This window comes from Hibiscus syriacus, unplaced genomic scaffold (assembly GCF_006381635.1).
Source record: "Hibiscus syriacus cultivar Baekdansim isolate YM2019G1 unplaced genomic scaffold, ASM638163v2 tig00112498_pilon, whole genome shotgun sequence".
NCBI lineage: Eukaryota > Viridiplantae > Streptophyta > Magnoliopsida > Malvales > Malvaceae > Hibiscus > Hibiscus syriacus.
The window spans coordinates 341,410-356,072 of NW_024063347.1; the positions used below are offsets into that span (position 1 = coordinate 341,410).

Below are 14,663 nucleotides of genomic sequence, written 5' to 3' on the forward strand. Positions count from 1 at the left end.
TACACTTAGGGAACCGATTCCCCATGAGGGGTACCGATTCCCCCCACGCTCCAAGCTGTTGTATTAATGGTTTTCACACTTAAACGGCTCCATTGACTCCACTAATCATCCCCAACGTTCAGAATCAATTGAGGGAGTATTTAAACAAGTTTTGAAGCCTTTGATCAATATGAAATCATAGAGAAACAAGAAAGAAAGCATCAAACATCAAGTTTGTGCAAATCAAGCCAATTTTCCTTTCAATATTCATTTTGCTTTCAAGAACACCATTTGTGCTCATTTGTAATTATTTTTTAGTGTTCTTTTCTTGTTCTAGAATTGTGCAAACATCTTACCTTGTGAGGTTTTCCTTGTAAGTTTGCAAATTTGTGTATTTCTCTTTGAAAAAGAGTGTGCTCAAGAATTTGGGATATAATTCTTGAGGGAGTTGTAAGGTTACTCTTTGTCCTCAAAAGAAAGAACAAATTAGTGAATTTGTTGGAAAATCCTTAGTGTGGATAGCTAAGGTAGTGGACGTAGACTTTGGTTGAGAAAGTCGAACCACTCTAAATCGCTGCGCAATTCCCAACACAACCGAGAAGATGGCTTCCACCTCCGGCTCGTTCCACATGGAAGACTCCCTACCAACGAACAAGCCTCCATACTTCAATGGAGACAACTATCGTCATTGGAAGAAATTAATGAATGTATTCATCCAATCCAATGATCTTGATGCATGGGAGATAATCGAGAACGGCTACTCTTCTCCAAAGAAGAATGAGAAGAAGATGAGTGACAAAGAACGGAAGAAAGCTCAACTTAATGCCAAGGCCATGCACATGCTGTTTTGTGCATTTGGTCATGAAATCTATGAAGGGGTTTCTTCATGTTCAAATGCCAAGGAGCTTTGGAATAAGCTTGAGGAAATCCATGGAAACAAGAAAGAAGAACCAACAAAGGTGGTGTCTCTAATGGCTCGTGAAGAGCCCGAGGTATCTTCTAACTCAAATGAATTTAATTCATATACGTTTAATGAGTTACAAGATGCTTTTAATAGGTTATATTCGAAGTTTGAGACCATGAACTCCAAATATAAGAAAATGATTTCAAAATTTAAAATCGAAAATGATTTTCTTTTGAAAACAAAAATAGATTTTGAAATCCAAAATGATATTTTGAAAAAGGATTTAGAGCTTTCAAAAATAAAAATTGAAAGTGTTGAAAAAGAAAATTTTGATTTAAAAGTTAAGCTTGAATGCTTAACAAAAGAAAAAGAAATCATTTTAAATAATTTATTTAGTTCAATAATGACAATATGCTCACATTGTCATTATCATGGTCATAAGGAACATACTTGTCATTTGAAGAAAAGAAATCGTTTTAAAATTAGACAAGTATGTATTCCAAAAGGAACAAGGGACATTGAACCTAACGTCCAAGGATCCAAAGCAATTTGGATACCAAAATCAAAATAAATATCTCTTGTAGGTGTGTGGGAGCAATGGTGATGAAAGTGATGATATTCAAGATGCTCTAGCCACACATGAAAAAGGAATGGGTAACCTCTAAGCTTAATGTTTTTAATTTTGGTTGCTCATTTGATTTTAAGCATGCATGAGTTTTGGTTTTAAATGATTATGCATCATTGTTTTAATCTCATGTATGTTGAAAAGATTATTATGATGAACATTTTAAATTTATATTAATTTTTAAGAATTTTTAGTTCATCATAATTTTTTTTTGTCAAAAGTTTTAATGCAAATGATATCTCTCTAATAATTGATATCAACTTTCAAATGTTTTTGATTTTATAAATTTTAAAATTTTTGACCTAAATTTAAATGTTTATGCATGTGGTTTAAATGAAAATGATATATCTAACAATTGATATCAAAATTTTCAAATGCATAACATTTTTGGAAAACTTTATGCATATGCACTTAATTTCAATAATTGATATTGCATAAAGTATTTTAGACGTGGATGTATTGAATTTCATGTGCTACTAACATGTTTGTTATTCTTTGTTGAAATTCAATTTTATTTAAGTGTCTTGTTCTTAAAGCTAAATTTTATTTGGAATGCATTTATTGAGGAGGAGTTTTGATTTTTTTTTCAAATGATTTTTAAAATGTCAAATTTACTACTTACTCTCCAAAGTTATTTTGAACTTTAAAAGATTAGAGTCTTTTTGATTTAACAAAAAGGGGGAGAAGTGTTGAGGTGTTTTAAAGGGGAGAAGTGTTAAAGTAAGGGGGGAGTAATTTCAAACTTGAATTCAAAATCTTAAAATTACTCAAATGTTTTGTTATATCAAAAAGGGGGAGATTGTTGAAAACATTTTGATTTTTCGATATAACAAATGAATTTTAAGATTTTACAAATGATTTTCTAAGTAAATTCGATATAATTATTCGAATATAAAAATATTACTCCAAGTCTTTCAAAGTTCATTTTAATCATTACTAAAGTGTAAAATTGTATTTTATACTTAACTATTTTAAAACAATTTTACAAAGTATTTCGAGCCTTAATCGAGCCAAAAATATTTTCTTTTTAAAGGGTTTCAAGAAAAATCAGATTACCCAGGGGTACAGATTCCCCCTTAGGAGAACAGATTCCCCCCGGGGGTACCGATTCCCCACCCAGGGGAACAGATTTTCCCCCAGGGGGTACCGATTCTCCCTGTCTAACGGTCAAAAACAGATTACAATTAGGGAACCGATTCCCCATGAGGGGGTACCGATTCCCCCTACGCTCCAAGTTGTTTTATTAATTGTTTCTCATCCCCAACGACTATATACGACTTCAAATACATTCCAAGCTATAAATACAAGCTAATGACACTTGAAGATGTAAGAGAACAACTATCGAAGCAATCAAACACAAGAGAAGAGTTTTTCAATCTTATTTCATATTTCTCTTGTAAATATTTTGTTCTTGTGAGCTCAATCTTGTAAACACCTATCTTAGAGAGGTTTTCTTGTTTACATCTTTTATCATTTTGTAAAGGGAAAAAGTTCTAGCTTAGCCCGTGTAAAAGCTAGAGAAATGTTCTAGCTTAGCCCGTGTAAAAGCTAGGGAAATATTCTAGTTTAGCCCGAAAAAACTAAGGAGTTTGTAAGGTTACTCTTTATCCTCAAAAGAAAGAACAAATTAGTGAATTTATTGAAAAATCCTTGGTGAGGAGCTAAGGTAGTGGACGTAGACTTTGGTTGAGAAAGTCGAACCACTATAAATCGCTGTGCAATTCTCTATCTTTCAATCTCCTTACTCCCTAAACACAAAACCGTTCCGATTCCTCTTTACAAACCATTCCGATTGTCGATTCGAGCTTCCAAAAATCCCAACACATAAGATAAAATTTCAACTTTTAAAAACTATTTTCACCTAAAATACTTTATACTCTGCTTATTTTTTATTTTAAAAATAGATTTGAAAACAATAAAAAATGTCCTAAAACAAAGTATATTCTCAATCTATTCGAGTGCCAAAAGAGTCATTTTCAGTTACTTGTCGATCTTCTTTTCATTTTCTCCTTTAATAATTCCGTTAATAATCAAATCCATATAATCTGTTACTACAGGTTTTCTCTCATCATCGTATTTTCCTTTCTTTTCTTCCGAACGGTACCGAGAATAAGATCAAGTAGCTGTCTTTTGAGGGGGGAAATGGATCCTTGGGCAGTTCACTTGAAGAACGCAAACCCTGTGAATCCTTTTTCCTCTGCTTCTTTGTTGTCGAAGAGGAATTCGACTCCTGAAAGACTCAATTCTTTTAAGATTTCGAAATTTGGAGTCTTTCAAATCAGGGTTTCAAGGATATGCCTTCCTTCATCTGCCCATCGTTCTTTCACCGTTAAATCTATGGCCAAGAACAGTAATCACGACAATTCATCTTCCTCTTCCTCATCTTCCGGTATGCCTCACTTTCCCTTTTTTTCTCATGCAAATTTAGGAAAAATCATAGCTTTTGGCCTTGTTTTAATTTCTTTTTTCAGTAATTAATTTTGTGGATAATTTGTAATTTATATCTTTGGGTTTTTCAACCCACTTGTTGAACACTTGAAAGTGTTTAAGGATGATTAGTTCAAATACTGGATTAGTTTTGAACATTGAGGGATAATGACTGACCATTTAATTTAGTTATTGGATTAGTTATTTGATGTACTATTCTTAACTGTAGAATTGCGAATTGCTTATTGGAATTTCGATTTTCTCTAAGGGATATTTATCGTTGCCACAGGTAATGCTATTGTATTAAATTTTAAGTTATTTTAGTCTAAATGTTGGAGTTTTTCTTATTCGAACTAGGGTTTGCGGCTTTGGTACTGATTCTTGGTATATATTTTCCCTTTCAAATGACTTGAAAATGGGGAAACAATTTTATTCTTACATTGTTTTCTTTTTCCTTCATGTGTGTTTGATATGATGGATAGAAAGTAAAAGTAATGGCACCATGCTTTTATGAGTTGCGAGCCTCTTGCTGCTAGGCCAAGAGGTCGATGCCAATATTCATTCAGATTTGGTGAATGCTCTTACATCAACTTTCAAGAACATAGTTTACAAAAGGGATTTTAGGAATTGAGGGTAGCTTTGTTGTTTTGTTTCTTTGGTGATCTTTAACTTTTCCCTTAATTTTGGCCTTATACAATTCATTTAGTCCTTCATTCCTTTTTGTTCCATTAATTCATCTTGTTATTAGTATTTGGTGTACAGTATGATGCATAAATTGGCATTTCAGAGTTCTCACGGACCACAACTTGAATTTAACATAGTTTTTGAATGTTCGTGGTAATTTATCCAGGAAATGGTGATCAACCTATTCCTGATCGAGACAGTTCAAGAATAAATAAGTCTTCAGACAGCAATAAATCTGAGGATGATGCTTCTCAGAAGTCTCATGATGTAAACACGAACTGGAGAGAGTTCAGAGCAATGCTATATAATAACTACCAGGTGGCGTTTTTCCGTCCCTTATTTGTGTACATGCTGCTTCTCCAATATTTGAGGGGTAAAATTTATGTTACTTGCGCTCGGGTGTGTTCCAAACATGGGTATGGTAAACGTTTTCTAAGTGTTTTATGATTATTATTATTTGGAAGATCTTTGGAGATGATATCTTTATATCTATATGTCGGGCAAAAGTCTTTCTCTTAGTGTTTCTACTTTCTAAGAAACAAATTAGTTTAGTCAAGATGTGTACCTTAGTATGCAGCCGAAATCAAATGAACCCCTTGTGCTTATTCTAACTGTATAAAATTTTAATTATTTAATGTTTTATTATGTTGTCTGACTCTATTTTTATTGAAGTACTTGTGTTCAGAATTCGTATCCGACACATGGATATGGAGATATGACTACAAAAGATCCCTTCAAACACAAAAGTTTTTTAAAAAATCTGACAAGTACCCATGTTGTAGACAAACCCATACCAATATTCGCACCTAAATCTAGTAACATAGGTTTTGGTGCCTTTAACGAAGATGATACAGATGTAGTTTAATTTCTCAAACTTGAAGTTGAATCCGGTCATATTGGTAACACTTTTTGTTGTCTTTTATCACATGCTGCATTTGGAAGCAAAATCTGTATACTTTCTGGGGTTATTATTAGTTCTTTTCAATGCCAGTTGACCTTTTTATGTAAATGACAAGCATTGCAAGCGATGTGTAGAAAATTTGGAATTTGTGCTCTATAGAAACATTTAACTTATGTATATCTTTTAACAGGAAGAAAAGGCAGATTCCGATGGTCAAGGTGAGACACCTCATGTGTCGAAACCTCTTTGCCTGAAATGGGCACACCCACTTTCAGTGCCTGATTGCTACTGAGAAGCTTGATGGAGTTCGCTCGTTTGAACGAACGGTAGTTCTCCTTCTGAGATCAGGAACCAGACATCCACAAGAAGGGCCATTTGGAGTTGTTATTAATCGTCCACTTCACAAGAAGATCAAACACATGAAACCCACTAATAATGTATTAGCCACTACCTTTACCGATTGTTCCCTGCACTTTGGGGGGCCTCTTGAAGCAAGTGTGTTTCTTGTAAATGTGGGAAAGAAGTCGAAGCTTCCTGGGTTTGAAGAGGTGATTCCTGGCCTCTGTTTCGGTGCTCGAAATAGTTTGGAGGAAGCTGCCGAGCTGGTGAAGAGAGGAACACTCAAGTCTCAGGATTTTAAGTTCTTTGTCGGGTATGCTGGATGGCAGTTGGATCAGTTGAGAGAGGAAATTGAGTCGGATTATTGGCACGTGGCCGCATGCAGCCCAAATCTGATTTTTGGAGATTCATCGGACACTTGGTCAGAAAATTTGTGGAAGGAGATTTTGCAGAAAATGGGTGGACCCTACTTAGAATTAAGCAGGAAGCCTAAGCAAGATATATAGGGTAGGGTATCTAACAGGTAATGTCCCAATGGATGTAGAATTAAGAAGTTGAATCTTGAATCTTGATGTGTAGGTAATGAAACCATATGTACAGATTATTAACTGCCTTTTTTAGTCAATTGATCTTCATTCTCCTTTCCTTCTCCTGTTCAGTGATAGAAAAAACTGCACCAAACCGGGTGGTTGAACCGGTGCAATCAGAAACTGGTGGCTCACCGGGAAACTAATGATCTTCATTCTACTTTTTTTTTCCTCTGGTTTTTTTCCTGAGGTACTTCTAGGGTAAGGAACGTAGAATAAGGTAAGGCTGGTTATGGGAAAGTTCTATCAAATTACATAAATTGTCACAATTTTAATAATATTTTGTGTAATTTACTCAATATTACGAATTGGGTAGTATTGTGTAATATAAACATTTGAGTATTACACAAAATGTTAATAAATCTTTGATCCTGAATTCATGAAATCTGAAGGCATATTGAGGGAAAAAATACTATGTTGAGAAGTTTGTAGAGCATTACGAGATTCTCAAGGTGCTGGTCGACAGGAACGTGAGAGGAATTTGCAGATGATTTCATGGATACCTCCGTTGGATGATTGGGATAAATTGAATACCGACGGGTTTGGTTACTTCTGGTGGTGTATTACAAAACAGTCATGGAGATTGGATGTGCATCAGCTTTGAGGAGTGTATGACGGGCTGGCTGTGGCCAGTATGCAGAGTGCTATCATTGAAACTGATTCAGTTGAAGTGGTGAATTTGCTTACATAAAGCAGTGCAGAAGGTGATGCAAATGCGCAGGTCCGATCGGTTTCAATGAAATCTGAAGCCATATTGGGGAAAAAATACTATGTTGAGAAGTTTGTAGAGCATTACGAGATTCTCAAGGTGCTGGTAGACAGGAACGTGAAAGGAATTTGCAGACGATCAGTTCTAGGATGGCTAAACATGGAATGGGAGGTTTCTGTTGGACACACGCATTGTGAAGGGAATGGAGCAGCTGACAGGATAGCTGTGGCGGCTAAGCAAGTTGATCTGGATCTACAGGTATTTGGTCTGCTTCCAGCGGAAGTGCTTCAGGTACTGCATGATGATGCAGTCCAACAGTTTGCTTTGTAATGCAGTTCAGCTTACCCCCGTGGGCAAAGGATCAGGACTCGTCTGCCATATCCGTGGACTACTGGCAAGAGTGGGAGATCCGGCTGTCTTACGTGCCGTGTGAGGGTAAACGCAGCCAGCTAATTTTATGGCTGGGCTTGGCAGAAACCAACCGACTGGCTTCACTGCGGTGGATCGCCGTTCTCAAGGGTTGCGGCATCTTATTTACATGGATGGCTTAGGGATTCATGCACGTATGGCGTTCTAGTCCTTAGCCTAATTTTAACTACTAGTAACCAAAACAAAAGGAAAAGAAAATTGGTTCCAAAGAAAATTAAATTTGTATTTTATTAAAATTATTATTATTAAAAGATAAAACTAGACTTTTGAATCATTCATACATTAAACACCATATCATTAAATTAAATATATATCTTTATTACTTAAATAGTAATATTTATTTAATATTAAAATTATACATTAAATATTTAATTTACATTTTAATTGACTAATTTAATCAATGGAGTTTAATAAAGTTGATTCAAAAATCACATCGAGTTAATTTTTAGTTTTTATCTAATTGTCACCTTTCAATCCTACCTTTTCTAATATTTTGTCATCATTAACTAAAAAAATAATTGACACTGAAAGTATAATTACATTTGTCCTATACATAGAAATTTTTAGGGACCAAAATTGAATTATAAATATTTGTAGAAGTAAAAAAGTAATTCTATCATTGTATTAGCTTGTAACATTACAATTTTTAGAATTAAATTGGAATTTTATCATTCTAAGGGATCAAAATACAATTTTATCATTCTATGGGGTTAAAATACAACTTATTATGTCCTAATTTTTAAAGGGACTAACGAAAATTTTTCCCATTTGGAGAGTGAAAATGGTAGAGATGCATATATACATACACATTCATATAAAGAGAATTAACAAAAAGAAATGCTGAAAGAGGATTCTATCTTTAACTTTTTGATCAAAAGCAAATTCCTACTATACAAAGCAAATTCCTGCCTCACCTCATGCAATCGCAACGCAAGTAACCAAACCAACTAAATCAACCCTATCAACATTTCATGAAAATTTGACGTCTCATGACTCCAATTCAATGTAACATCTCGATCTCGTCATGTTTTGGGATTTCGGACGATGAACAAATAAGTTCACAGGGTTGCAACTTGGCATTTCGAAGCGAAAATAGTATCAGAGAGCTCTCAAAGCAAGCTTCTGTCTAGGAGGAGAGCTCTCGGAGCAAGCTTCTGACAAGGAGACAAGCAAAGAGCATATGGTCTTTACGATGTATTCACTATGATGGAGTTGAGTTGTACGTTGCAACGTTTTACTGCTTTCCTCACTTCTCAATGCGTGCTTTTCGTACAGCCTCCTGGATTTGCCTTTCATGCTCTTTAAGCATATCTTCGATGTTTCCCCCAGGAGGCACCAGTGGTCCAGAACAGTGGATCCTGTTTTTCTTCGGTACATATACCTGCAATAGATTGCAAACATATCGAACATTATAAAACGATGCACAGTGATGACATGATACGAGTCTTGGAGTTGACAAGAACCACTTCTACTCAAAACTCGACATTTAACATCCTGATATTGCATATACTCGTTCAAAAAGGTCAGAAACTTGAATAGACTACTATACAAGAATTTGAGTTCATCAGCACAGAACTTCTCAATCAGAACTCAGGTTGTGTATATAACTAATTCTTCTCTCTAAGGTTATGTATATATGTGTGTCTGTGTGAGAGTTGCTCCCCCATGTTAGACAATTCCATATCCATATAGGAAGTTGCACTCATGTCAAAGTAACATAGGTATGTAAGATGACCCGATGATCTGACCTTAGAATGATACGATGATGATAACATGAGAAGTTAAATGAAAAGTAGTTGGAAATAGTTGGTTTATTTACCGATGCTTGATCTTTGTTTGATGCTCCATCATCTTGCTTATAGGAAGTGTTAACTGCCTGAGGCTTCATTGAATTCTGTTTCCTAAAGTTTCTGGTGTTTCTCGTACAACCTGCCTTGTTCAATAACTCTACTGCACTAGGATGGATCATCGAAGAGGAATGAGAAAAGCCATTTTGCGAGGCGACCTTGCAAGGATCGATTCTAATGGCCGAGGCACTAGGATGGTCGTATTTAAGAGTGGTGCCTGGTTTTGATTGCCCCTGAGCGATTAATTCAGGTAAACGAACCGATTCAGCTCCTCTTCCCTTGACAGCCTCTTCTCTTTTCCTGAAGTTACATGAGAGAATAAAGGTTTAAAAGATGGATACAAAAAATCCTCAAAACCTCATAAAATAAAATAGTAGAAGAAGAAGACATGACTACTTAGCAAAGCCTGGGTTTATGTAGGAATAGGTTAAAAAAGGTTGAAAAAGACAAACCTTATTGCTTCCTCATTACGAAGTTTGGCATCTTGTTCCTTGCTTGGAGGATATTTTGGCAGATCTGATGGATTGCAGGGGAAAGGCTCCGTTGTAAAGAACTGATGATTCAACCATAGGTCCAACAATATGACAGAAGGATGTTAAAATTCAAATAAAACCGGAAATTTTGTGTTTCAAGAAGTGAAGAAAAAAATACTGAACAACAACAAAAAAGCATTTAGATGGTTGTCCAAATACCTCACTTCTAAGTGCTGAAGTAGCGGATCCTCGAACATCTGGTTTCAGTGAGAGGAGTTTATCAACAAGAGACAAGGCAGACTGCGGGAAGCTTCTGAAAGTATCGGATACACATCGTTTGTAAGGTTGTTGAGGTTTAAAACTAGTTGCATGCGGAAGTCTCGTTTTCTGCCAATACTCTTCGGAGGGTGAGCCGCATAGTTTAAAGATCTTATGCATTTGCTCCACCTGGAGTAATCAGAAATGAAAGAACTTAGAAAAAAATTGTACATACACATATCTAACATACATGTCGAAGTTCGAGTAACATAGTGTTAGCATGCTTCTTCAGAATAACAAAGCAAAATGAAAGTGCATTTGGAAGAATATGCAGAATCAGCCATGCAGTCATATTCCAACACATAAAGAGAGACTACCTCTGTTCTTCCGGGCATAATCGGTTTCCCAGCAAATAATTCAGCAAGGATGCAACCCACACTCCACAAATCTATTGCAACTCCATATTGAGTGGCCCCAAGCAAAAGCTCGGGTGCACGGTACCAAAGAGTTACAACACGGCTTGTCAGTGGCTGCTTTTGGTCAGGTTTAAACAATGTAGCTAAACCAAAATCTGCAATCTTAAGAACTCCATTGTTGTCGATCAGAAGATTGGAGCCCTTTATGTCTCGGTGCAGAACACCACGGCTATGACAGTGTTCAAGGCCACGAAACAGCTGCTGCATGTAACATTTTATCTACAAAAAAATTGCATATGCCACTTATAAGACCAAAAGGAGATATATCATGAGCAAGGTATCTTATTGCAATAGACAAACATGTACCTGCTGTTCGGTGAACTTGATGCCAGGAGTTGCTGCAAGCCCTGCAAGATCATGGTCCATGTACTCGAAGACAAGGTACAAGCTGCTCGACATCCTTGAAGTGACTATACACACAAGCTTCATAACATTCGGATGGTCAAGCCTCCGTAAAATGATGATTTCCCTAGCCATGAAGCGGACACTTTCAGGATCCATATTAACGAACCGGACCTTCTTCATGGCAACTATTTTGCCAGTTTCTAGGTCACGAGCCTTGTATACACTACTGTAAGTTCCTTGACCAACCTGCATATACAAAATACTATGTCGGTATGTTAAAAAAACACTCATGAAAAGAATTTTGTTGCACATAACAAAAGATAAGCCAAAACATGTTCTCCAACAGCGATGAATGACGACCTAAAAACAATTTGCAGAAACAAAGATGATTTGAAACATACAAAATAAAGTTTTTTTCAAAAATACTGAAGCTATTCCAATATCATAAATTGTTCGTATCGAACACATACTCAAATGACACTCATACAAGTCCGAGTAATATTGCAAAAACTTGCTAGCAATGTAACTTTGACCCATTAACCAGAGAATTTCCCAGTTCAACTATTCAACATATTTACCACTTTTAAAGTGATGGTTAATCAAATTATTCATGCCTGCTCCATGTGCAAACTTTACCTTATTTTCATCTTTCATAAGTTTAAATATTATTGCATATCAACGCCTTTCAAATGAAGGATCATGCTTATTGGAAGAAACCAAATTGAATTTAAGAAAAAGCCAAAAAAAGAAAGAAAGTTAAAACTGGTTTTAGAGAAAGTAAAAGAAAGCATCCGTGAGATGTAATAACCTTCTCTAACTTGTCAAAAGATTCGACTCGCCGAGGCAGCCATCCCCTAACAGCTTCTCCGGCAACTGAAACCAACCAAGAAGGCCACCCGGCAGCCACTAGTTCGGCGTCGGGCCGAGCAGGAGAGCAAGCTGTATCTACTGAAACAGGACCAGCTTTGGATGGTTGACGTAGGGAGGCAAGTCGAGCAACTAAAAGATCATCATTCTTCGTAGGTGTAGGAGCAATCAATTGCACTGATCCCTTGTCGCTGTCGCCCTTGAAATCTCCATCTTTCTCATTGTCATGGTCGTCAACACTCTCATCTTGGCCTCCTTTCGAGCAGATGCAGCCCATAATCCCTCCCAAACAATCCCGTGTTTTGGAATAGCTGTGCCTCGAATACGTTTGTATAAAATATAAAATCCCTCTTCTAACCATGCATTAAGCAACAGGGAAACCCAAAAGAAATCTTGGGATTCCCATGTCCGCCATTGTTGCCGAATTCCAACTTCACGATAGCATCGTTTCTCAACCGATTTCGGTCCCACACGGCATTTAAAACCGTCCGTTTGAGAACCAAAATCTTCCTTCTCCTTCTATAGGAAACGCACAGATTGTGAAAGTACGTCAACAATCAACCAATTAAAATCCGAGTAAATTAGAGAACGATCAGAATGATTAAACAAACAAACAAAAATTGAAGGATGATGCAGAAACAAACTAGCGAGGAAAAGGAATGAAAACCCAAATCAACATTCTCACAAAATAAAAACTATATTAAGAAAAATAAATAAATGGTGGAATAACAGCAAGGAAAGTTTTAGTTTTGGCTAGAGAACATAAAATAATAGAAAATTGAAAGACAGCGGAGACATTATATAAAAAGAAGAAGAACAACAACAGAAGTGGAAGCGGAATTGAAATGGAAGAGATTTATTGAGTTTAGTTCCTAAAATTACGAGAAACCAAAGATTTACATGGACATGACAGACAGACAACAGACATGACAGTAGTGTAGAATCTCATTGTTACTTATCTATTTTCGATTTTCACCTTGTTAAAATATAATTTTCCTACTCATAAGTTCTTTGTCTGAATTTAAAAAAAAATATTTAATAATAATAATAATTTAATAAATCCAGATATAATATTAAAAACGAGCTTAATTTTTATTTTTATTATTTTTATTTTTAAAATATAATATTTTTCCAAATCTCTCTAATAAAAATAGAAATTTAAGTTTGGTAGATCAATATTTGAAAAAATATGTTCGGGTTTAAATTAAAATTAATATTTAAATTCATAGTAAATTTGAATCATATTAGTAAATAATTTAAGTTTGAAATATTTTGTTTTTAATGAAATTATTAGATTTTTTTATTATAATGGTAATTATGTTGTTGGTGTAAATATAAAAACTATTTTTTTAATTCTATGAAATAAAACAAAAGGGAGGGGGAAACAGATGAAGGAAATCTTCAAACGGTTGAGAAAACTCCAGACGTGCAGTGCAGTATGTGTGGCGGTGGGTCCATGCGATATCACAAACAAAGGTTGACACGTGGGCATTCTTTTATGGAGATTGACTCCCGCTTTCTCCAATGAATATGATTGCCGCCAAATTGTACCATATAACGAAGGTTGTATAAAAATCATGGATAAAGCAACATCTAGTCCTTAAACTTAACAAATCTTCCAATTTGGTTCCTCAACTTATTTTGGTCCACATTTGTCCTTGAACTTGGGATTTTAATTTGGTGACAACTTTAAATTTGATTTAATATATATTATTTATCAAAGAATCAATAAAAAATTAATAATTTTTTCTTCTACTTTTTTAATTATATTTTAATATAATATTTATATTATCTCGACCCTTTTTCACCCATAAAACAAAGGATATTGAACATTTAATATTGTTCAATCTTATATTCTATTATGTAATATACTAATAGTTGTTTTTAACTAAAAAGACACAACCCTTAGTTTTGTATTTATCTCTACTAACACTAAACCTCTATTACATCAACAACGTTCAAGTAATTTATAGTTCAAAAACAATTCAAATTTTAAAAATATTATTTATTTATTTTTTTAAGTTTTTAATGAGATAAGAAGAAAGTTTGTTTATTTTCTTAAATTGAATTATTTATTATCGATGATAATGATTATTTTTTTATCACGAACATTCTTTGAAAAGTTGAACGATAATTCACAAAATGTACTTTACATTTATGAATTCGTTTATAACTAAAATAAGTCCTTTTATATTAAAAAGGGAGAGTTTAAATTATTTACTACTTAACTAATTGCGAAGGCTCGCCCCGTTACATCAACTAACAGTAACTGAACAATTCTTTAAATCGACTCCATGTCAATAAATTTCCAATTCTAACTTGAATTTGAGTTCAGTTGTATAATTACATATATTATACAAAAAGTTAAATAATTATTGTTTTTAATTTAATAGAGATATTGTATTAAATTCGGCTAAACTCGTCATTGCATGCCACTCGCAGAATGAATGAATTATTATTTTTAACTTTTTTTTTTTAAAAAAAAAGATATGAAGTTATTTGATATATCACTTATCTATACCTACTAATTGAGAATCTAGTTAGATAATATGTGAATTAAGCTTTGCATAATGCACTCAACATTAGGCTTACATGAAATGCAGTAAAATTATATGCGTTTATTTTCTTTATAGAAATAAAAAAATTAAAGTGTTGAAATCATATTTATATTAGTTATATATTTAAACACTTTTAACAAATTATTATTTTTATTAATGAGAAAACACAAAAATAATTAAAACATATAAAAGAATTTATATAATGAAATTTAAATTAAAATAAAATCTAAAAATAATTAATATAATAACCTATAT

The 14,663-nt window shown here is 34.4% G+C and overlaps 2 protein-coding genes across 2 annotated transcripts; one reads left to right on the forward strand and one right to left on the reverse strand.

Annotated features, from left to right (window-relative positions):
- The first annotated feature begins 3,595 nt into the window (after nucleotides 1-3,595).
- On the forward strand, nucleotides 3,596-5,895 carry LOC120180711. Its single transcript, XM_039185998.1, has 3 exons — nucleotides 3,596-3,897; nucleotides 4,786-4,942; nucleotides 5,711-5,895. Exons 1-3 carry the CDS (start codon nucleotides 3,651-3,653, stop codon nucleotides 5,772-5,774), a joined length of 468 nt encoding a protein of 155 aa, XP_039041929.1. The 5' UTR covers nucleotides 3,596-3,650; the 3' UTR covers nucleotides 5,775-5,895.
- A 2,814-nt stretch (nucleotides 5,896-8,709) lies between these two features.
- On the reverse strand, nucleotides 8,710-12,365 carry LOC120180708 (probable serine/threonine-protein kinase At1g09600). Its single transcript, XM_039185997.1, has 7 exons — nucleotides 11,792-12,365; nucleotides 10,945-11,229; nucleotides 10,540-10,857; nucleotides 10,124-10,351; nucleotides 9,884-9,984; nucleotides 9,404-9,731; nucleotides 8,710-8,965 (listed from the first exon to the last, which is right to left on the reverse strand). The coding sequence occupies exons 1-7, from the start codon at nucleotides 12,209-12,211 to the stop codon at nucleotides 8,831-8,833; spliced, it is 1,815 nt and encodes a 604-aa protein (XP_039041928.1). The 5' UTR covers nucleotides 12,212-12,365; the 3' UTR covers nucleotides 8,710-8,830.
- Between the last annotated feature and the right edge of the window lie 2,298 nt (nucleotides 12,366-14,663).

Excerpts from the sequence above, each read along its gene's own strand:
- LOC120180711 (XM_039185998.1), top strand. The coding sequence starts at position 3,651 with ATGGATCCTTGGGCAGTTCACTTGAAGAACGCAAACCCTGTGAATCCT. Across the intron at positions 3,898-4,785 it reads TTCCTCTTCCTCATCTTCCG|GAAATGGTGATCAACCTATT; the intron begins GTATGCCTCACT and ends TAATTTATCCAG. Across the intron at positions 4,943-5,710 it reads TATAATAACTACCAGGTGGC|GAAGAAAAGGCAGATTCCGA; the intron begins GTTTTTCCGTCC and ends ATCTTTTAACAG.
- LOC120180708 (XM_039185997.1), bottom strand. The coding sequence starts at position 12,211 with ATGGTTAGAAGAGGGATTTTATATTTTATACAAACGTATTCGAGGCAC. Across the intron at positions 11,230-11,791 it reads CTTTTGACAAGTTAGAGAAG|GTTGGTCAAGGAACTTACAG; the intron begins GTTATTACATCT and ends TTGTATATGCAG. Across the intron at positions 9,732-9,883 it reads CGTAATGAGGAAGCAATAAG|GAAAAGAGAAGAGGCTGTCA; the intron begins GTTTGTCTTTTT and ends ATGTAACTTCAG.